At 41.1% G+C, this 24,616-nt stretch overlaps 1 protein-coding gene across 2 annotated transcripts in view; it reads left to right on the top strand.

Annotated features, from left to right (window-relative positions):
• LOC149183516 (uncharacterized) overlaps positions 1–24,616 on the top strand; it is a 294,542-nt gene that overhangs the window by 230,271 nt on the left and 39,655 nt on the right. Inside the window, exon 6 of one of the 2 annotated variants that reach the window (XM_089418754.1) lies at positions 14,225–14,400. The exons of the other annotated variant lie outside the window; for it this stretch is intronic. Within the exon in view, the coding sequence (XP_089274880.1) occupies positions 14,225–14,400 (176 nt within the window). The remainder of the gene's footprint in view (positions 1–14,224; positions 14,401–24,616) is intronic. 2 annotated transcript variants of the gene reach the window in all.

The following is a 24,616-nucleotide window of genomic DNA, read 5'->3' as shown; positions in this document are numbered from 1 at the left end:
TCGGCTGATAACGATAAGTACAAGGATGCAATGGTGAGGGCCAAGAGCATCATCCTTGACGGGGTCAAGGACTATGTAATACCACACATTGCCGAGAAGAATACTGCAAATGAGATGTGGGAGGCCCTAAAGAAGTTGTATCAACATACTTCCGTGCAGAGGAAGATGCTACTAGAAAATCAACTACGGTCATACCAGATGCAGAAGGGTGAACAGATCGACACCTTCCTCGGTCGATTGAGGGAGATCCGGGATCAGTGAACTTCCATAGGGGTCATGCCGGATCAAGAATTGATGGTGAGAACAGCCCTGAATGTAGTCTCAGAAGACTAGGAGGTGTTTGTCCAAAGCATACTGGGCAGGGTGACCCTTCCAGATTGGGAATAAATGTGGGCGGCTCTTCGCCAAGAAGAGATCAAAAGGCTAAGCAAGGCGGGAAGCAGCGACAAGGGGGTCAGAATCAAGAAGGGGGAAGAGGAGGATGCTGCCCGAGCATCTGAGGGAAAGTAGGAGAAATGGAAAAAGAATGACCTCTCCAAGGTCAAGTGCTTCAACTGTGGGGAATTGGGTCACTATGCAAGCCAGTGTCCGAGGAAGAAGAGAAAAGGAGAGGCTTCCAAGACCAAGGCTGCGCCAGCAAGGGCAGAGAAGGAAGTGGAGACAGATGATGACGTGCCATGAGTGCTCACACGCCACTTGAGCGGAAGTGGGGAGACATCGAGCTGTAGTCAGATGGGACTACAGACAATGAGGGGCAGGATCCTCGAGGTACTCAACCTCTTGGATTATACCTTGCTACAGGAGCCCCGAAGAGGAGTAGCAGGATTGGTGGATGTCAGTAGAGATGGATGCAAATGGAGCTATAGTGCAGGAGTCCAGGAAAATGTGAGGCAACAACGCGAGATGCATAGAGTTGTTGCAGCAGCGCAGAGGTCAGAGGGGGAGCACTTGTCAGCAATAGAGGGAGCTTCAACATCTGGAGTGTTTCTGGCCTGACAGAGATGTCAGAGTTGGGAGATCAGTTACTTACTTTTCAGTACTGAGTTGTAGTGCAGTAGTTAGCAGTGGCAGTGCTATGGGCAGCACGATGCAACATGATGAGAGGGGTTGCTGTATGGATATAGTAGTGGCAGTGGCAGGGCCATGGGTAGCAGTACATGATGCAGCAGTGTAGAGGATTTTGGGCAGCAGGCCTAGCATCAACGCCAGGACCGATGCTGGATGATCAAGGTGATATTGAGTGAGGAGTATTACTAGAGCATAGTCCTCGCTAAGAGGGAGTGTTTATTTGGTGTAGCATCAGATGTGCTCTAGCTACGAAAATTGGCGGAGAGGCTAAAGCACATGAGATCTCCAATACCCAGAAATGGTTTGGGCAGATTCTAAATAGTTGGGAGATATTAAAATAATTAATATTTTTAATGGAGTCCCTAAGTCCAAACTTAGGGAAAATAAAATATTAATGTGAATTAATATAAACTTGTGCTAGAAGGGTCCAAAAGTCATGGATCTAGCCAGAGTTAATCTTAGCCGTTGATTAGGGACTTAATCTCGACCGTTGAATTGTCAACGAGAAAAGTATAAGAGGAGGCTTGAGGGTCACTTGGAGAACACACCGAGTTGATCAAGATTTCAATTTTCTGGGGTAGGGTTTGCTGAGGAAGTCGAAAGAGTGATCAGAGTTGCAGCTGAGGGACAGTGAATACAAAAGCAGAGAGGCAGAGATAGTACTAGTAGGATCAGCGCAGAAGCTGAGAGAGAGGGATGTAGAGCCAGCCAGGGCTCACGTAGAGGCAGCCAAGAGTTGCGTAATGCCTCAGAGAGCCAATGTGGGTGACGCAGAGGCTCTAAGGGCTGACACATTGCCTCCAGAGGCTGACGCAGGGCGAGATAGGGTGATGTTGGGCCAAAAAGGGCTGACACAGGGGTTTTTCGTGGGGCAGATTGGAGCTGGGAGCTGTCGGAGTGTTTATTCGGGGTTTGAGCCGAAACACCTGTCTTCGACTGAGAGGAACTGCTGTCGAGATTACTCTCTGTTGGGTGAGCCAGTTTTGGCACCTAGATTGTATTCTGAAACTACTTAATAATTAAAACCCTCAGATAACTGCACCGATTTTCTCGCATTGGGTTCTTCCGGGGACATTGGTCCAAAAACAATTGTGTCACTTGTGTGCTTGCTTTGTTTCCTTCAGTTGATGATTTGTAATGTGTTGAGCATGTACTTGTATTTATTTTCAGTATTTACATGGTAAATAACTTTTTAATTAACCAGAACAAGTATGCAGAAATAAATCATAAAAGTACATGAATGGTTTCTAACAATTAAACTTAGAAATTCCAACATGGTATTTCCAAGGTTAGCCCTTCAGTCAATAGGTGTTGGTGTAAGTAAGTGGCAATGGAGGGGAAAGACTTCACGGCTAAGTGCCATGGTTAGGGTTCCAACTAATAGGAGTCCACATTCCTAGTGTATGTATGTAATGGAGGGAGCAATCATGGATGCGTGAGTTACCCTTCTTGATGTGATTTTTCCACCCCTTTGGTACACCTTTTACTTCTTTTTGATTAATGCTTTGTACTTTGGTGAATAGCTCAAGGATCAAAGCATGCTCTTGATGATATAGTATTTAACTTACCCTATAAGATGAGGCGGTTTATCACTCATCAGGTTTGGGACATGCAAGCGTTCCTTTTGATGAGATGGAGCATCAAGTGCTTAGGAATTGGGTGATGGCTAATGAGGTGGGTAGAGGTCATGCTAGGCTTTTTCCCACATTCTAACTTATATCTCGGCCATATTTTGCATTTTGATTTTCTTTTTCCTTCTTTGTGGCCATATTTCAATTCTTTTAGCTGCATCAGTCTCCAGGGCAATGTTTTTCGTCCCTACTCAAGGATGTGGATAAGAGAGTGCCAAATCCCAATTAACCAATGACTATTGAACTTGAAGAATGGAGATGGTATTGTTGTCGGTCAACTTGTACACGAGAATGCGACAACGCTCAGGGCAGGGGTTGTCACTTTGATCCCGACCCTTTCCATTTACGCTGTCTCCCTACAACAGGTTAAGGGGGGTAGTCCCTATCGATGAGATGAGGAAATCGGGAGACACAATGGAATGGTCTAGCAACTTGGTTAAGGATAATTGACAAGTTTAATTATTTAGCACAACTTGATTAGATTTATTGAAATTATCAATTTGAGACCAATGCCTTAGGAGTTGAATTACTTGCACAATATGAATTGAGATAACAAGCTATCGGATGAGTAGTTGCTGCTAGGATGAGAAACTATCCGATATGAGATGCAACACCTAAAACTAAGTGAATTGTAAGCTCTTGGTTATTTATATATAGGATGCCTATTCTAGGTGAATCCTTCCTCTCAACTATTTTGAAGTTAGTCTTGAATGTAGGTTGTAGAGCGAAGTCCACAGGAAGGAGGCTATGGCTTCATTAACGATACCTCTTATGGAGTTCTAATGACTCAAGTGCCTTCGTTCTTACAAGGGATTACCCACAAGAGAACTACAGGGTCATTGTGTTAAGCACAAATGAGGGTCTAAACTTCGTAAGTTGGGCGAGAAAAGGGTTCCTATCTTCTTACAACCAAGCTTATGCTTGGAGATAAACTTATTAATGCACAACTAATCCTACAAGGGTATGCAAGATATGAGTGGTAGCTTTAAGTGAGATTAAATGGTTTCTAAGTACTTGAGTTACTTGAGATTTAATGCTTATGATGTTCAACACGAGCAATTATATGAAGCACCTAGAGCGTAATTATTGGAACAATCTCAACCAAAACAAATGTGTAAATGAACCACTTGATTAGCCAAAACAAGTGCTCTAAATTTATTAATAGATTCCTCACAACTTGATGTGCAAATTAGGAGCCCAAAGAGACAATGATCAATGCCAAAAATGAAACCAAAAAAACTATCAACACAATAGAGATTACTTAATTTCAAAATTTGAGTGAAGTCACCCTTAAGACCACAATATTGCTTATAATTAAAATTCCAATTTATGATGCTCACAAAATATGATAACGTGATCTTAGCAATCTCAACAATAAGAAATGAAAGCAATCTTATGCCACTTTATTAATTAGAAACAATTGGCTACCTTGAAATTAGGCTCTTTAAACAACAATGCTTAAATGCTTCTTGTAATGTTCCTAAGTAGGAATATGAGCGATATTTAAACAAATAAATATTGCAGTAGCATAAAATTAAAAACATGCATTAGACATCCATGGAAACACTGTAAATCTGGAATTGCTGAGCCATATATTATAAAATCTGAGGGCTAGGTACAATATAAATTGGAATGGTGCACCTGGGCTTGTCTCAAGGTCAAGCTTGACAAAACCCAGGTGATGAAATAGCTAAGCTGAGAGCTGCCCAGTTGCTGCACTACTCTGCACTGCGATGTCCCAGTAAACTACTGCCCTGCTGAACTTCGACCTGCTAGAATGTGCCCCTGCTTTGCATTGTTGGTTGAAGAGTGTGACTGTGCTGAACTCTTTGAAATCCCTGTGGAATAGCCTCCCTAGGGCGGGCACGGATGGTCCCTCGAAGAAGAGGTTGAAGCTCCCGCTTGGAAGATTCGTGGCTAAACAACCAGTAGACTCACTAAGCAGTAGAGCGTACAAAGATGTGTTTGTTTGCAAATGATAAAGATCATCCACAAAATGAGTCCATGCTCCTTTTATAATTTGTCCAATAATATTTGCCCCTTTTTAATTAATATTACTAAAATTGGGTAAAATTCCTTAGTGACTCTCATGCTTACAAAATTGGGGATGTTACAGTCTTCCCTGCCAAAAATTGCTCGTCCTCAAGCAATGTTTGAACAAGCACTCTCCCTCTGCTGACCAAACTGTCACTGCAAACAATACTGGGGTCCCAAATGTGCCACTGAGTCACCTTGAATCCGTACACCATCCTATCATAAATGAATCCCTCGATACCAGGGTCCCATGATAATCTCAAAAAGATGCCACCATGTCGACGCTGCGCCACTCTGATTACAACTAACTGCCCTTCATGCACATATTGTATCCTCCTCTCCTGAAACCCAATAGTGAAATACTGACAAATGTCAAATGCATCCTGCTTAGGCATCTCCATGATTTCAAAGCCTACCCATCTAAAGGTAACCCCGAACCTGTGCAACAATAGGGAAAAACTACCTCTCCATACGATAAAGGCCTCCGCGAACCCCCATGTATCAACCAAAGAGTGAACTAGATCACTCTTCGCCATGACTCTGCTCATCATGAGACAGAGTGATATATCAACCAACTGAATCCCCGGATCCCATAGCCAGACTTGCTGCGACATAGCTCTGACAACTGTTGGAATCCATCTGTGCCTCGTCTCTAGTCCCTTCATGCAATCAATATATATGCTCCATATATCATGAACTAATCTGATGCATGCTAAACTACCCTGTTCCTGCCACTACATATTACAGACGACCACTGAAGATTACAGGTGCCAAACAGATACCCCCTGAATGCAGTCAATAGATGGGTTTCTGATACTCACAATCGACTCAATGTATGTGGATCCATCCTGCTCCTGCCAACCATCACCACTAAGTCTGCCATCCACCCTCTCAATAATGTGCCAATACAATGTTTGGAACCTGGACACCCACTGGAAAATTTTCTCAATCATACATGGTATCCTCTACTCATGTAGGATCCCCACATGCTCTGTGGAAAGTGTGGCACATGTCTCCCCATGACCAACTCCCTAGGTGTAAGCTCAGTGATGAACGATATGCCACCCCTGCAGAATATCACCTCATCCACCAACTTGTGGCTGTCAACTCGTGCATCGACCTTGCTCCTCCACTATAGAATATCTATCATGCCCTCGAGGCATTGAATCTCATAGCGTCGTCTTAGGAAAATCCCACAAGTCCTGCTATCCACACTATGGGCCTGGATCAAACACAACAAGGCTCCCCTCAACTGCACATGGTGCCAACGAGTGGAAGATGTGTGGGTTCCGATGAGTATGATCAAGAACCCATGTGGACGCCCCCAACCTGTCCTGTGACCGATTTGCTCCCCAACCTGGGTATGTCCACACCAATGACATGCCTAACATCCTCGTCAAGGAATCTTCCTGCTAGTAGCACTCCCTTTGTCCACAGTGCAACCTCACACACTATTGCATATAATCATGTATCCTCGTGTCTCCTAGCATACAACTGCACCCAATCATACATCTCTATGCACCACCGGACCTTGCTACATCATCTCGGATCAACTGGTATCGCTCCTCTATCGATGTGTCTGTCACTCTATGAGGGAATGCATTAATATGTGAATGCTCCTCCTACACCACGATGCAACACTGCACACCACTGCATATAACCATGTATCCTCATGTCTCCTGGCATACAACTGCACCCAATCACACATCTCTATGCACCACCAAACCCTGCTACATGCTGCTACATCATCTCGGATCAACTGGTATCCCTCCTGTATCGATGTGTCCGTCACTCTATGAGGGAATGCATTAATATGTGAACCGCTCCTCCTACACCACGATGCAACCCTGCACACCACTGTGCACCACTGCACACCTTCATGCTCCTCCGCATATTGTTGTGCACTACTGCATACCCCTATACACCCCTGGATATCAAGGTCTAAGACTGAGTCCATAGGCATCCTATTGCATCCTGTCAGGGTCACCATCTCTACTACCACTCTACTGGTAAGCCCTCCACGATGTGAGCTATATCTCCTCATCTATCCAGATAGACCTAAGCAGCCTATTTCTTCACATGCCGATGTGAATAACACTGCTGAGCCTATCCTCAGTAGCTCTGGTGTCCAATATAGTAGTGAGAGAGCACCGTCTCCATACAATACCCTGTCTGGTGGCCTGTCGATGCCACCTCCTCCTACCAACTCCTGCCAAAGTAGACTAATCATCCTACAATCCCATATATCCCCAACATGCCATGACAACTCATGAAATCTTCCTTTTGCTCCTGTCAATCGATCTTGTCACTAGTGTTGTCAGGAACTCTGTAGGGGATATGAACGATGTGTGTGCCCAACTACCGAATCCATCATGCGACTACTACCATCACCTACTGACTCCATGATGTGAAAGAGAATCCCAATTGGAGCCCAATAACAGTGGGGCTCTCTAGCCCCTCTGGTAATCCATAGCCTCTGTTGAACTGTGGCCATGGATGCATCTAACCTCCTAACCAGCTCCACCTGATACCAACTCAATATCTCTTGCCATCCAATCCCGAGAGGGATTGAATGCATAAACAATGATACACAAAACCAGTCACCCATCCTGTGAATGTTGCCCCATGTGTAGCTCATGTCGCCTCATCACACTGACCTGGTCGGTACATAAAATTTGTCGGGGTAATTTTGTACCTCTCTCTCTCTGCTGTGCAGAGGTAGCCTAGAAATGCTGCAATCCCATGTATATAAGCCCGAAGAGAGCTATTATTTGGAAGTATTGTGGATTTGTTGATGGTCTGTGCATCTGTATGCTCTAAATCAGTGGCAAGCCCAAAATACGATTGCTCGTCCTCCTCCACCATGGGCTTTACATGGGTCACAACCTGCTCCTCCATTACTATCTCACGTCCCTTTATGTGTTTTCCATGTTGCTGTAGGTGGCTGCCATCAGGGAACTCAGTCATGGCTCTGGGTACCTCTGTGTCTCCTAGCACCTCACCTAGGGACAACACCTCATCAACATATGGCTTTAGGGGTGTAGGCTCTACTATCTCCACCAAGGTGTCAACCTGTGCTATCAAAGAGGTCTCCAACAATGGTGACTCTTGCGCCACACTGGGTATATCAATGTGCCCCTCACCATCCTGCGTGTCCTCATGGTCAACCTCCTCCTCAGGCTCCTGACATCTAAAGCCCGGTCTCCACCATCAGAAACCCCCCTAGTCTCACCCTCTAACTGCCCTCCTCTACAGGATGATCTCGTCCTTGACCCATGCTTCTCCTTTGGCTCATCCAGAAAATGAGGCATGGTAGGACAACCAAATTGGCGATACGTATGGGTGTTGTACTGCTGGGTTGTGCGTGCATGCACTTGGCTTCTCTGCTGGGTATGACTCCACATCCCCACCATTTGTTGCATCCTCTCTAGGACCTGTTGGTTTTGTCTCCTCAACTGTTGGTTCTGCCTCATCAACTCCTCCATGATCCCCTGTGTACTCTTCTCTTTCTGTGTCATTGGAGTGCCCATAAATTCACCAGTCACTATGCATGCATGGCCAAAACCTCCATGATCTTGTTAGCTCCCCCACAACTGACCAAGATCATGCTCTGATTCCACTGTAATGTTCCTAAGTAGGAATATGAGTGATATTTAAACAAATAAATATTTGCAGCAACATAAAATTAAAAACATGCATTAGACATCCATGGGAACACTTTAAATCTGGAATTGCTGAGCCATATATTATAAAATCTGAGAGCTAAGTACAATATAAAATGGAATGGTGCACCTGGGATTTTCTCAAGGACAAGCTTGGCAAAACCCAGGTGATGAAATAATTGAGCTGAAGGCTGCCCAGTTGTTGCACCACTCTGCACTACGTTGTCCCAGTAAACTGCTGCCCTCCTGAACTTAGACTTGTTAGAATGTGCCCAAAAACTGCCTAAAAAATTATATCCTTTCAGCCCCGGACTCTTTAGACAAAACCCAAAAAAACCCAGAAGGGAATTTCTTTGGTTGACTTTAGATTTTCGGCCTTCTTGGCGCCTCTCACTAGCTGCTGCTGCCAAATTCGACTTGTAGGAAACAACCTGCAAATCCCTTTGAAAACACCACTAGAATGTGGATTCACCTGTGCTAATTGACTCCTTGCTCCCTAGATGATTCTTGGTCAAGATGACTGCTCTCCCAAGCACCACGAATTTGTTGCCAGAGCCCTCTGCGCAATCCCTCTGCCCAGAAATTTGTACTGCTGATACCCCGGTCTAGTTGGCTGCAAAACCTAGCGAAAATGCCCTCAATGAATAACCTTCCTAGATCCCGTAACTCCTAACAAGCTATGGTCCTCACTGTTGGCTCTAACTCCCCCTACGTGTTTCTGGCTGCCCAGGAAATATGCAGTTCCTTGTGTTGCGTTGCTGGCTGAAGAGTGTGACTGTGCTGAAGTCTCTGCAATCCTTGTGGAATAGCCTCCCCAGAGCGGGCACGGATGGTCCCCCGAAGAAGAGGTTGAATCTCCTGCTTGGAAGATTCGTGGCTAAACAACGGGTAGACTCGCTAAGTAGCAGAGCGTACAAAGGTGTGTTTGTTTGCAAATGATCAAGATAATCCACAAAATGAGTCCATTCTCCTTTTATAATTTGTCCAATAATATTTGCCCCTTTTTAATTAATATTACTAAAATTGGGTAAAATTCCTTAGTGACTCCCATGCTCACAAAATTGGGGATATTACACTTCTTTAGCAAGATATACTTGTGCAATACCAAGAGAGATTTGGAGCATTAACAACCATTCAAGATTCTTACCACAAGATATACAAATAGGTTCACTTCTTGAGTGCACAATTTCTTTAGATATCAAAGAACACTTAATATGTAATCTTGAGATGCAAATGAAAACAAAAACTATGCCAATGATGGAATGCAATGATGGGAATGTAAAGAGTGACCAGCAAGACAATAATCATTTTGTCAATAGCTAAGGTAGGAGAAATGATGCTCCAAAGCCTTAAAGTGATTTTCTTATGAATTTAGCTGCCCCTTTAATCACTGCAATGATTTATGTCAGAGTTATAAGAGCATATATCAGATCTTATAAGTCATATGACAGTCCTCTAAAGTCACTTAAAACACCATAAATTCAATGGCACAAATTCTTCTTATCACTTGCGATTAAGTTTAATGATTATAGACTTATGCCAATGTGTTTCAAAGCTTATTTAGGATGTGTATTCAGAGATTTTACCACTGTTATAAGATGATTTCAGGTCTGAACATAAAACAGTGGGAAGGATAATGGGGTTAGAGAGCAAACGTTTGGCCCCAAGGCCTTGCTAGATGGTGAATTGACTTTCCAAAGTGCACTAAAGCCCTTTCAAACACCTGCAACACAAATATTAGCCTTGACAAATAATGGATCAGCCCTCTTATGACTGAAGCTAGGGCTTCTAGGGCTGGTTGATGGGCTAGAGAGGACTTGAGCCCTTGAAAACTCCTTCAATGAGTGATGAAGCCTACAAAACCAATTGTTAGCTCACAAATTCAATGGATCAATGACAAAACAATCTGAAAATCAACCTGAAACCCTTGCCAAACCTACCACAAGCACGCAAAACAAATATTAGTGTCAAAATAGACTATAAAACCTCACAAGTAGGCTATACAAGACTGAATTGATGAATAAAATGCGCAAATAGGGCTGCGACCTAGGGCTAGAAGCCCTCTAAGGCTTGTGGCCATCTCAAAAAATGCCCCTCTAGGGGCTGCGGCTATGAGGGATAGCGGCTACCCAAATTAAGGCCACAAGGGCCTTTAGGCCTGCGGCTAAGCCCTAAAGGGCTGCCGCTTGGGTTATAAGCCCTCATAAAGGCTGTGACTAGCTAGAACAAGCCTTTAAGGGCTGTGGCTAGGCTAAGAAGCCCCAAAAATGCCCACGACTACCCTAAAAGTGAACTCGACCCCTTGCAAACACAAAAACACTGCAAACTCATTGCAAAATGCCTCCAAGGGCTAGCTGCCTCCTTCAGTTGGACGTTGAGCAAATGTGACTTGGGAAGGCTAGATATTACCCTCTAGGGCCTAGATCAACCTTTTTCTCTTGAATGAATAGCCCAAAAATTAATTTCTGCTTCAAACCCTTGAGCTATCACCTGCACAAATGAAATAGAGAAGACCCAAGAACCCAATATATACAAAATTTGAAATAAAACCCCAAAACCCCAATACTTATTTACATCAAAAATAAACAAGGGTTAATAGAAAATTAATTTACAAATATTTACAATATTTACAAATTGAAATTTGCTCTCATTGGCTTATTAAAATTTATGGCACAAGTAAAATGATTTTTGAAATAATGAGAGAATAAATTTTTATTTGTTTCGCAAAATCCCTCCTGCATAAGATATTCATTAGATTAAGACTTGGAGCCAAACAATGGTGTGATCCCCTCACAGTCTATGAACTTGGAGGCCAAGGGCTGGAGCAACCTCTAACTCAGTGCACTTCAAATGATAAATTATTAAATAAGAGGGGTTTGATTCATACAATAGATCTATAAGCCTGTAGATACTTGTCAGACTTCGCTAAATCTAGAGTATTTACTCTCACCCAACACCTAAGGCAAGATATCTGTACCAATGGATGTTCCTACCACTGGCATTTGAAATAATAACCACAATATAATAGCTTAAAGCATATCAAATAAACATCCAACACGTACCACAGATCAATGCATGAGAGACACCTTGAATTGAACCCTAAAGACTTCTTATTAAGTGCAAAAAATTTCAGCAGAGCCTTGCTCAGTACATCAGATAATCGTTACATCATCCAAAGATGAAATGAGGAGCTTCATAGCTTCCTTATATAGAAAATGAGAGAGGAAAACCCCTCCAAGTGGAAAATAATGGCAAGTTGACTTGATCCTCGTCAAAATAATCTCGTTTATCAATCTTCAATTGAAAATAACTTGATCTCCACTGTCAATTTTTTATTTTTGAGAAAAATTTAGAATTTCTCTAAAAATCATCTTTTTATTAATCCAAAAAACAATATTTTGGACTAATATCCTCAAAATTATCTTTGACTTGACCACCAAGGTTCAAGGGGTTAATTTTCTTAAAAAATCCATTTTTTGCTTAGTGGAGGACCTCCAAAATTTAATTCTTTTTTGAACCATGAATTTTTGATGATTTTCCACTTGGAGAGAATTTAATTTCTCTCAAATTATTTTTTGACTCAAAATTAATTAATATTCTAGCTAATTATTTTCTTTTATTTTTGTTAGAAAAATTAATTAAAAGACCAAGAGGGGATTAATTGTATTTTACCACTTTCCAATATTTTAGCGATTGTGTCTAAATATGAGTAACCATGCACCAAAATATTTTTACAAGATATTACAACTTAATTCAACCCTTAGAAGGGGAAATAACATTTAGACATAGACCCTCAAGACTTTACCCAATTCTGCGACACAAGATGATCTAGTATGAAAAATACATAGACTCAATAAACTCTAGGACTCACCTAAGACCTCGTCAATGAGTTCCACCCTAGCTTTGGGGTTATAAGTAGGAGGAAAACTCTGCCAATTATCCGTGTTTACAAACACACATAAGTTGGGGAGGTTAAAAAACTCCCTAGGATGAAACCCTTTGGGAAGAATCATAAGCTTACGTAGGTGTTATTAGATGGCTTAACAATCATACTAGAATCATTTACAATATAAACTTGCAGAAATTGGGTTTACGATGAAAAAATTTGATGTTGAATGATGACCATGATCTTCGAAAAAATTTGTCCACTGCTTTTGTAGTCCGCTTCTTGGATTGTTGACAAAGTGTGGTCAACAGGGGTCAAGGGCTTATAATGTAACATGGAAAGTGTTAAGTATGTTACATGAGAGAATTTACATGCTATTTCAATCAAGGTATTCCAAGTAGTGCACCTCTTGTAACTCGAAGGCTTTAGGGGAGGTCCCACGTGACTAGGGTTAAAGTTTAACCCCCCTGGTAAGGTGAGAGAACAAACTTATAGTCAAGATAGGTTAATCATCTAGATCACCCCTTCGTCCATACTAAATGCCCAAAACATTAGGTAAAAGAATCAATTGCAAAGTATGATCAAAGTACATATTGAGTGGTAGCCCACCTTCATCCAAGAGGAGTGTGGAATGGTGAGAGGTGTAATGGTGGGGGAACTGCCACATCAATTTTCATCAAGCCATTATGTAGGGCTGCTGGCTAGCTAGCTGACCAAAATGGGAGAACAAGTTTTCTCCTAGGGGTTACCCATTTTGGTGGGTAACATGGACTCTGGTTTCCAATTCCTCAACTGATAGAAATTGGAGTACATATGGTTTCATCCACTAAACAAGGTGAAACAAGTTGGCAATAAAGAAGGTTGAGTCGCTGTTGTAAGTTAATTGCATCTTCCTCTATTACATTTGAATTCAGTGTATAAGAAGGGGCTTTCGAAGATGTGGGACATGGAGTATTAGATGACTAACTTCGATTGATGACCAAGTGCCATGACTCTCCCCAACCATGTGGAGGATGGTAAACAACCATTTTGTACTTCCATTTGAGCATCCCATGTTAGAGTTTCCATTAGACTTGGCACTCGAGTTCTATTAAAGATTAGAGCTTTGATAAAGAGGTGATCAAGAACCATTTTATAATATGTAGGCTTCATGGTGTATAGTTACTATGTGAGTGATCACTAATGAGACATTGAGTCTTTTGCTTATTATGGATAAATGCTATCTTTTTGGTTCCATTTCCAAGTTAATGCTTTTTATTCTTGAAATCTATTTTTTTTTATTTTTTCAGTTCATATGATGTATGTATGTCATTTACTGATATCCAAATCTTAGCTTTTCAAAAAGTCAGGTGGATCAATATTTAGATCATGGTAACTTAGGTTTTAAAGTTCTATCAATCTTATTTGCAATAATCATTAACTGATAATTCTTATTCTATGCCAATGATGATATATGGAGCTGAAAGGGTGAATGTTAGATAGGATAAGCTCAATAATTAGATTTTTGTGTTCACTTTTGTCTTTTCTCAATAATTTTATTGCACATTTTTTACATTATCAAAAAATATCTCTAGCATGCAATTAGTTTTCTTTAATACACCATGGTGATTATTTTGGAATTGCTTTTGTTTGATGGATGGTGTTTTGTGGGCACTTTGTATGTAATTTGAAACACCTTTTGGATGTGATATGATCCTTATATGAATGGAGGCGAAAGTTATTGTGGACTATTGTATTTTTTTCTTCTATATCTACATTATAGCTAAAAATCTAAAACCTGTCTATTGTTATTTTATTCTATACTTCCTTCTTTTGGGTTTGGAAAATGGCCAGAATGTGAGTATTGATAGATTTTAATGTTCTTGAGTCTCATGAGATGATGTTTTTGATGGGTTAACTATGTAAATAATATGTTGGCTATGGCATTGGTTTATGGAACTTAGGTGGAAGATGCACACAAAGAACTTAAAGAATGGACAAGGATGAGGTTCTTTGATCTTTTGGTTTGTGATATAAATAAACACCCTATTGAGACTACAAGAATTATTTCTCCGCTGTTGCCATATGTGAAATCTGGTGGTACCATTATCTTGACATTGAAATTCCATGGTCGTAGCAAGTATGTATAACTTATTCCTTGATATTATTGTTTAGATGGTAGAAGTCTGTTTTTGTTTGGTACTCAATTTATTCATTTTCATTATTTTCTCTTTAGATTATTTAGATATGTGACACCTTGCATACTTATGGATTGTTTTTGAAGGATTCCATTGATATGGGATTCTAAGCTACCTGATTTGCCATTGCCAATTCCCACTTAAGTTGTGCATGAAACTTCAAATGAAAGCCACTTGCAATTATCTCAACTATATTTTTTGAAGGCTCAAAAGTGTGTTTGCAACTCTATGAAATATTTTCTTTCGATGTATTGTTGCTACGATGTGTAGTATGTGACATGGAAATGATGCACAACATCGATAAAGAGAATCACACATTACTTCTATTCTTTGAATAAATTCCTAATAAGCATTGTGTATTGTTGTATTTGTGAAAATTTCTAAACAGAAATTCTATTACTGCAGTAACTGATTCATTTCACCTACTTGTTATTCCCAATAAGTTATTTATGAAATACCTTCGGTAAACATTAAAATAAATTCTACTGTAGATATCACATCATTATATAGAAATAAATATATGCACAAGAATCAATCACATCAACACAATCAATTATTTTGGACAATTGTCTCCGGAAAAACCCAATGCGGGAAAATCGGTGTAGCAGAGGAGGGTTTTATTAATCTTCAGCAGCAATCGCTTTTACTGAAAAATTTACATAGACACTGGGAGAAAACACTTGAGACTTTTCCTCCGAGACTTTTTGACACTCTGGAGAGCTTCCTTTCTCTATTGTGTCATTTTGCATGGCTCTGCGCAACTCTGGTCCCTCTCTGCGTCATCCCTGTGTCTCTCTAATTTGCGTCTCCCTTTGCGTTGTCTCTAAGAGTTGCTGCGTCACTTCTTCTGAGCTCCCTGATTGCTGCTAATCCCCCTTCTTCCTTCACCCTGCAACTCTCCCTATGAAATCGATCTCCTTCTTTTTGAGAATCGATTTTCTTTGAGATACTAAGTATCTGTTGGTGTGTCTCCAAATGACCCTCAAGTCTTCTCTTCCTGTTGACGAATCAACGACTGAGATTAAGTCTCTAATCAATGGTTAAGATTAAAGCAGACTTGATCCTCATCTCTTAAAAGCTTCCCATCCTTATCTTTATCAATACCCATTAATATTTTTATTTTCCTAAGTTTAGACTTAGAAACCCATTAAAAATATTAATTATTTTAATAACTCCTCATCCAGATGGAATTTCTCAAAACGATTTCTGGGTCTTGGAGATCTCATGTGCCTTAGCCTCTCCACCAATTTTCATGGCTAGAGCACATTCAATGCTACCACAAATCAACACACGCGGCCATATATTATGCTTCAGGTGAGCTTAGAGCTATGGATTTCTGTTTCCTACTGCACCAGGAAGTCATCCCCAATCTAATGTTGAAACAGTACCCAGTGGTACTTTTTCGATCTACTGAACTTCCAGCGCAATCTGCGTCAGTGAACCCACTCAGTCTGATGTCATTGCCTCTAGTGTATAATAGTCCATGCTCCACTGTTCCCTGTATATACCTGAGAACATGTTTGGCTATTGCCCAATGTGCCGTCTTAGGTTCCACCATGAACTAGCTGAGGGTGTTGACAACGTAACAAATGTTTGGCCTGGTCTTGACCAGATACATCAGGGATCCTGTGAGCTACCTGTACAAGGTGGGATCAACATCTTTATCTTTTGATGCATCAATTTTCTTCCAGTTGGTGATCATTGGAGTAGCCATAGGCTTATAGTCCTGCATCCTGAATCTCTTCAGGATTTCTGTAGCATATCTACCTTGTCCAAGGAATATCTCACCCTTGTGCTGCCAAACTTCTAACCCCAGGAAATAATGCATCTGTCCCAAATCCTTCATTTCGAATTCTGTGGCTAGATTCTTCTTGTAGTCCTCGATGAGCTTGGATGATCTTGTCAGTAAGAGATCATCCACATATAATACTAGGACTAGAGGCTCATTCTCTACAACTAGATAGTAGAGATTGGGATCTACATCACTCTTGACGCACCCTATCTTCTGTAAGTAGCCATCAATTCAACCATACCATGCTTTAGGTGCCTATTCAATTAATCTGCATACATGAGATTTCTTCTCATGTCTCTCAAAGCCTTCTGGCTGTTCAATGTATACTTCCTCTTCTATCACCCCGTTCAAGAATGCCGTCTTGGCATCTATCTAATGAATCTCCCACCCCATTTGTGTTGTAAGAGATATCATAGTTCTAATAGATGTATACCTGGCTACTGGGGCGAAGGTCTTTTCGTAGTCTATTCCTTCTTTCTGAGCATATCCCTTAGCCACAAACCTGGCTTTGTATTTCACCACACTGTTGTCTGCAACATATTTTATCTTGTAGATCCATCTCGAACCTACCATTGATCTGTTCTGAGGCCTAGGCACCACTTCCCAGACATCATTCACCATTATAGAGTTGTATTCTTCCACCATCACATCCACCCATACTTGATGCTGAATGACCTCTTGAAAATTGGAGGGTTCCCCAACCTGAGATACTAAGGCTTGGTATCTGTCTGGCTGTCTTCGCTCCCTTTTACTGTTCCTGGGTGCACCAATGAAATCTTTTGCATCTCGTAGAATCTGTCGGAGTTCCCGGCTTGTTCTTCCTCTAGTAGTAGTTGCATCTATCAACTCTTCCTCTTCCTATGAATCCTCTGTTTTGAAGGAGAATTTCTGGTACTAGCTTCCGCTGGTTGAAGTGGTTTGACCAACGACTCATCTTTTGACTGCTCCTTGGAATGCATTTCTCGAGATTTTCTGAAAGCTCTATCTTCCATGAACTTTACATCTCGTCGAACTACTACCTTACTGCTCCCCGAAAGATAGACTCTATATGCCTTAGCATTCTCACTATATCCCACAAGATATCCTTTCTCTGCAGTTTGATCTAACTTCTTCCTCTTCTCCTCAGGTATACGACAATATGCTAAACTCCCAAAAATCCTGAAATGACTAACTTCAGGTGTCTTCTTGGTGAAGACTTGCTCTAGAGTAATTTGCCCTATGAGGAGTTTTATTCTGGACATAGACTCCCGTGCTGCATGCTTCTACCCACAAGAATTTTGGCATATCTTGATCATACATCATTGCCCTAGCTGCTTCCACAATAGTCCTGTTCTTCCTTTCTTCTACTTCATTCTGCTCCGAATTGTAGGGAGCTATCCACTCTCTTCTGATGGCCTCCCTAGCGCAAAAATCGGTGAAGTCCTTGTCAACATACTCTCCACCATTGTTTGAGCGCAATACTTTTATCTTCTTTCCTGTGAGATTTTCCACTAGAGCCTTGAACTCTTTGAATTGACCAAAAACCTCATCTTTGGTTTTTAGAAAGTAGATCCAAGTCTTCCTGGAATGGTCATCGATGAAGGTGATGAAGTATTCGGCACCACTAAGAGCTTTTGTGGACATCGGTCCGCAGATGTCTGAGTGTATCAATCCTAGTACACTCTTGGCCCTATTGTTACTTCTTGGAAACGTTGCTTTGGCATACTTTCCAAGAGCACACCCTCTGCATACATCATCTCGTTCAGTACTAAGATCTGGAACTCCTGTTATAGTTTTTCTGAGAATTCTCAGAGCCCCATGGTGCAAATGTCCCATCCTTCTGTGCCATAGTTCATTCAAATCCTTGTCTCCATTACTGCCTATTAGTGCCATTGGTGATTCTAGCTGCAACCTGTACAACCTGTTACTTCTGATTCCGATCTGGACCTTCTTTTTCCAACTTGGGTGTTTGATGTATACTTTCTCCTTAATGAAGAAAATGTCATAGCCCTTGCTTTGAAGTTGAGATACAGAAAGTAAGTTCATCCCCAGTCCTGGCACATGCAACACATTGGTAGCTCGAAACCGCTCTCCTGTTTCTGTTTGAAAAACTATAGTACCTTTCCCTAATGGGGTACACTTAGCCTTATTCCCCATGGTGATATGAAATTTCATCCTTTCTTCCTGATACTTTGAAAAAACATTCTCGGATTCCTGTCATATGCCAGGAAGCTCCACTATCTATATACCAAACCCCCAAGGAGGCAAAGCTTGCTACGCAAACAACTTCTTCCAATCTGGAAGCCAACATAGAATAATCGTAATTTCTGTCTCTTGTGCATTCTTCTGAAAATCTGCATGAGTCTCCTGGAGTGGATGCCTCTACATCATGCTCTTGACCCATAATTGATTTTCCCTTCCTGTCGCCGAATCTTTGCTCTGATACCATGTGAAAATTTCTAAACAAAAATTCTATTACTGCAGTAACTGATTTATTTCACCTACTTATTATTCTTAATAAGTTATTTATGAAATCCCTTCAGTAAACAATAAAATAAATTCTGCTGCAGATATCACATCATTATACAGAAATAAATATATGCACAAGAATCAATCACATCAACACAATTATTTTTGGACAATTGTACCTAGAAAAATGCAATGTGGGAAAACCGGTGCAACAAAGGAGGGTTTTATTAATTTTCAGCAGCGATCACTTTTACAGAAAAATTTATATAGACACTGGGAGAAAACACATGAGACTTTTTCTCCGAGTCTTTGTGATACCTGGAGAGCTTCCTTTCTCTACTGCGTCATTTTGCATGGCTCTGGTCCCTCTCTACGTCATCTCTGTGTCTCTCTGATTTGCGTCTCCCTCTATGTTGTCTCTCAGAGTCCCTACGTCACTTCTTCTGAGCTCCCTGACTGCTGCTAATCCTCCCTTCCTCCACCCTGCAACTCTCCTTGAAATCGATCTCCTTCTCTTTGCGAATCAATTTTCTTTGAGATACTGAGTATCTGCTGGTGTGTCTCCAAATGACCCTCAAGTCTTCTTTGATATTTTTCCTGTTGACGAATCAATGACCGAGATTAAGTCTTTAATCAACGGCTAAGATTTAAACAGACTTGATCCACATCTCTTAGAAGCTTCCCATCCTTATTTTTATTAATACCCATTAATATTTTTATTTTCCTAAGTTTAGACTTAGGACCTCATTAAAAATATTAATTATTTTAATAACTCCTCATCCGGATGGAATTTCTCAAAACTATTTCTGGGTCTTGGAGATCTAATGTGGCTTAGCCTCTCCACCAATTTTCATGGCTAGAGCACATTCGATGCTACCACAAATCAACAATATTAATTTGATATAACAAAATTAAGCCATACCCCTCACTTGTTGAATCAACTGACTCATTATTTACACTTGTACAATATTGTTGATTTTTAATGTACCTTGGACAAGTGGTTTCCCATGGGTTAGTCTCTACCTAGGGAAAAGTGTCCAAAATAATTCTTTTCGTAAGTGTGACTTTATAAAGTGAAAGTGACTTTATAAGTGGTAAAGTCAATGTTAAATTATAAAGTGACTTCAGGCATAAAGTATAATATGGGAACTTTATTTAATGGTTGAGTTAAAAAATAGAATGTGAGAATTAAATGCACATTTATTCTCATGCCTTGATCTAAATGAATATGAGCCATTAGATCTTAGGGTTGCCAAAAGTCATTTAGGGAAACAAAGGGGGGAAAAGAAAAGAGAGATTGCATTCTTTCTTCATGAGTAGATTGGAGAAAGGAGGCTGAGAGCTAGAGAAAAGTTCTGAAGCAGAAATTTGTTGTAGCAAGCTGAAGGAGTGATCTCTGGGCTAAGCTGGACAAATGCATCATGGAGCTTTGAGAATATTGAGGGAGATCACTATTGGATTTCCTGATTTTAGTATCGAGCATTATGAGGTTTGTAGAGGGTGTGCTTTGGGAAAGTATGTCAAGTTACCATTCCCAGCGAACGACAACAGATCTACAGGTATACTAGACTTGATTCATACTGATGTTAGTGGCCGTATGTTTCATGTGTCTTTGGGTGGTTATGAGTATTATGCTATGTTCATAATTTCATTGATTACTACTCTAGGAAGACTTGGATATATTTCCTGAAGATCAAGGGTGAGGTCTTCAGTCACTTTAAAGATTTCAAAGCTCTTGTGGAAAAGTAGACAGGTAGGAAGATTCAGGTCTTGAGGTCAGACAATGGTGGTGAGTACACCTATGGTGGGTTTTCGACTTCCGTGCATAGGAGGGCATTAAGAGAGAGTTCACGGTCCCTTACAACCCACAGCAGAATGGGGTGTCTGAAAGGAAGAACAAAGCTATTGTTGGGGCTACTAGAGTGATGATTCATGATTAGGGGTTGCTTTTGTTTTTGTGGGCTGAGGCCTGCAATACTGTTGTTTATCTTTAGAACAGGAGTCCTCACAGAGTATTGGGGAATATGACTCCAGAGGAGGCTTTCACTGGAGAGAAGCCTCATGTGGGACATTTTCGTATCTTTGGATGTCTCACATATTCTTATATCCCCAAGGAGTAGAGGACGAAGCTGGAACCCATGGCAAAGAAGGATATTTTTATGGGTTACAACGAGACTTCGAAAGCCTATCGGATCTTCATTCCTTCTAAATGGAGAGTGGTGATTAGGAGGGATGTGAAGTTCTAGGAAGAGAGGGCCTATCAGAGATCACGAGAGTATGATGAGAGAGAGAGTCAAAGACTTCTCCTTAGTAGGGAGGTCAGGTACAGGGAGTAGGACCTTAGGGTTCTAGATTGACTGGTCAGGAGGTACTTCAATGTCAGTGACATCTGGGGCACCAGTGGTGAGTTCACCGAGCACTTCTTTAGGGAGTCCACTGGTACAAAGTTCACATGGCACTTCAACTGACATAGGAATAGGTGCCAGTATAGGTTCTTCGAGGACAGGTGCTGGTACAGGCACACTAGGTCAGTTGGTGGTTCACCAAGCTGGGGGCAGAGGATGAGGTTCCCTATGGGGAAACTTCTTCAGGGAAGAGGAGTCGAAGTGGCTTCAAGACACCTTGAAGGAAGCAGAGTTCGTTGGTCCTCCGAAGAGGGTGAACAAGGAGAGTGTGCCACTTGAGTGGTTTTGCAGTTATGTAGCCAAGGCTACCAACATTGTTGACTCTGAGCCTACTAGCTATGAGGAGGCTGCCAGCCAGGAGTTATGGAGAGAGGCTATGGTGGAGGAGTATGCCTTTATCATTAAGAACAATATCTGGGAAGTGGTGCCTAGGCCTGAGGGAAATGCAGTTGTGACTTCCAGGTGGCTCTACACGATCAAGCATGCAGCGGATGGCAACATTGAGAAGTTCAAGGTGAGGTTTGTGGCTAGAGGGTTCTCATAGATAGAGGGAGTTGACTATGATGAAACCTTTGCTCCCGTAGCTCGGTACACTTCTATCTGGTCCCTTATTTCTATTGCTGCAAAAATGGGTTGGCAGATCCATCAGATGGATGTGAAGACCACATTTCTGAACGGAGTTATAGAGGAGTTGTATGTTGAGCAACCATAGGGCTTTGAGGTACTTGGGTGGGAGACCCATGTATGTTGGTTGAGGCGAGCACTCTACGAACTTAAGCAAGCTCTGAGAGCTTGGTATTCGAGGATTGATACTTGCAGCAAATGGGTTTCATGAGGAGTGAAGCATATATGAACTTATACTGCATTGTTGTAGGGGATGATCCGCTCATTCTTGTGTTGTATGTGATGACTTGTTCATTATTGGGGCAGAGACACTGATTAGTGGTTGCAAGGAGGATCTTGCTATGGAGTTCGAGATGAAGGATATTGGGTTGATGCATTACTTTTTGGGGCTTGAGGTATGGCAGGAGAAGGGGCATATCTTTCTGGGGCAGGGGCAATATGCTGTGGATGTGTTGAGCAGATTTCACATGGCAGACTGTAGACCCATGTCTACACCTATAATCACCAACTGGAAGAAGCTTCATGCTTCAGATTCTAGTTTGGTGGATCCCACATTGTATAGGTAGCTTATTTGGTCCTTGATGTATCTGGTCAACACTAGGTGATATATATGCTTTGCAGTGAACACACTTAGCCAGTTCATGGTTGACCCAGGAAGGTGCACTGGGTAGCTGCAAAGCACATTCTTCGCTACGTGCAGGGGACTGTTGATTATGGTCTAGACTATAGGTGGGAAGATGGAGTGAGGTTGACAGGTTACACAGATTCAGACTGGGCAGGTTGTGCTTCTGACAGGAAAAGCACTTCTGGGTGTTGCTTCGGATTGGGTTTGGCAGTTGTGTCATGGTTCAGTCGAAAGCAAAAGGCAGTTGTTTTGAGCTCTTCTGAGGCTAAGTATATAGCTGCTAGTTAGGCTAGTTGTGAGGCCATTTGGCTTCGCAAGTTGTTGTATGGCCTATTTGATTAGGAGTTGAAATCGACGGTTATTCACTGTGATAATCCGAGTTGCATTAAACTCACGAAGAATCCCGTGTTTTAGAGAGCAAACTCTAGGCCTAAGGCCTTGAAGATCAACTTGCCCAAGTAGCCCAAAATTTCTCCAATGATCTTGGCAAAACCACCAAGGAATCAGTTTTGAAAATTTCAAAAAAGGAACAACGGTAAATTAGGGCAAAATAGGCCAAGGAGGGCCAATGCTAGGCCTACCAAGGCTAGTGTTCTAGGAGAAATAGATTAGGAGGGCAGATTAGGGGTTAAAGAAGCAAGAGGAGGCCACAAAGAGGCAACACTATAGGGAGGGAGGCTCAGAAAGCTTGACACTGGGGCAAAAGAGGCAAATGGCTAGGGTTTTAGGGCTAAAGAGCCCACAACTTGCCCTAAGGCAGCCGTCTAGGGTCTCAGAGGGAGGTTGAGGCTCCTTAAGTCCACGACCAAGCCACTTAAGGCCTTAAAACCTCTGCGCAAGGGCTACGAAGGGAGGCTGAAACCTCTAGGGTTCACGACTTACCTAAAAATGGTTGAAAAGGGTGACGTTGGCCCTCTTGAGGCTGACACATGCCAAGGAGGGGAGACGTTGGCCCTAGGAGGGGCTGGATCTAGGCTAGGGAGGCTTGAAAAGTGAAACCCTTGCTTAAAAATATATTTTTCTTTCGGACTTGAATTTTCCTGCAAAATCTTCAATGTATAGCCCTGCAAAATTTTCTAGAGACTAGATTTTACCCTCAAGGGCCTAGATCTAGCTCTACTTTAGCTTGATCTCTTGATTCAACTTGCAAAAATGAAAATAAAAAACCCAAACTCCAAATATATATAAAAAATTCTTAAAACCCCAAAACCCAAGTTAGAAAAAGTAATTTACAAATTATATTTACAAAATTACAAAATATACAAGGTTTTTGAAAATTGATTTTTTTTCAGATTTTTTTTATTTTTTTTTTTTTTTATTTTTTTTTTTTTTTTATGGTTTTTTTCTTTCCTTGATAAATGGTAAAAAATGCTTCAAAAACCCCATGCATACTATAGCCTTATGCAAGTTTTAATCCACCATATAAATACTTAGGATCCAAGCAAATGATCCTTGCCCACAGTTTGTGAACTTGGAGACCAAGCATTGAAGTACCTGCAAACACTATATATTTATCTCAAAATAATCATATATAAGCACAACATGGGAAACTCGTAGTCAGTACATGCCACAAATCAACAAACAAGTACATCTTGAGTTACACCCCAAAGTCGTTATTATGATAGAAAAAAATAGTTCCCAACAGGGCAATAGTTTATACAATGCTTCAACAACGATTTCTTAGCTAGAAATCAGATGGCTAGAGACTCAAATGACTCTCTAATTTATAGATAAATCTTCCAAGTGAAAAATAATGACTAGTTTCCTTGTTTCTTGTCAAAATAATTTTGGCCGTCGAAAATTACTTGGTCATCTTTTAATCTTAGGCGTGAAATTTTTATTTTTGAGGAATTTTCGAATTTATCATTTAATTCCATTTTAATTAGCTCAAAATTAATTAATTAGAGCTAATTTTCAGAAAAATTTGATTTTGACTTAACCACCATGGCCCAAGGGTCCAATTTTTTTTCAAATATCCAATATTCTCTTGGTGGAGGACCTCTGAAAATTAATTCTTTTAAGACCCACGAATTTTTCACTTGGAGAATTTAATTTTTCTAAGACATTTAATTTTGCCTCTAATTAATTAAATTTCTGGCTTAGGATTTTAATTGCCATAAAATTTAATTAATTGAACATGAGGGGATTAATTATTTTTTCCACCTCATTTACATAAGATGTTTACATTTACAACCCTCAAAGGGGGAATACATATTTGGCTTAGACCCTCAAGACACGTACCCAATTTGCGACACAATATGAGT

Source organism: Pinus tabuliformis, chromosome 3_2 (genome assembly GCF_031772625.1).
Source record: "Pinus tabuliformis cultivar Carrire ecotype Pingquan chromosome 3_2, CPIR1, whole genome shotgun sequence".
Taxonomy (NCBI): domain Eukaryota; kingdom Viridiplantae; phylum Streptophyta; class Pinopsida; order Pinales; family Pinaceae; genus Pinus; species Pinus tabuliformis.
The sequence above is the reverse complement of the archived record's forward strand: the minus strand, read 5'-3'. Positions and strand labels throughout refer to the sequence as shown.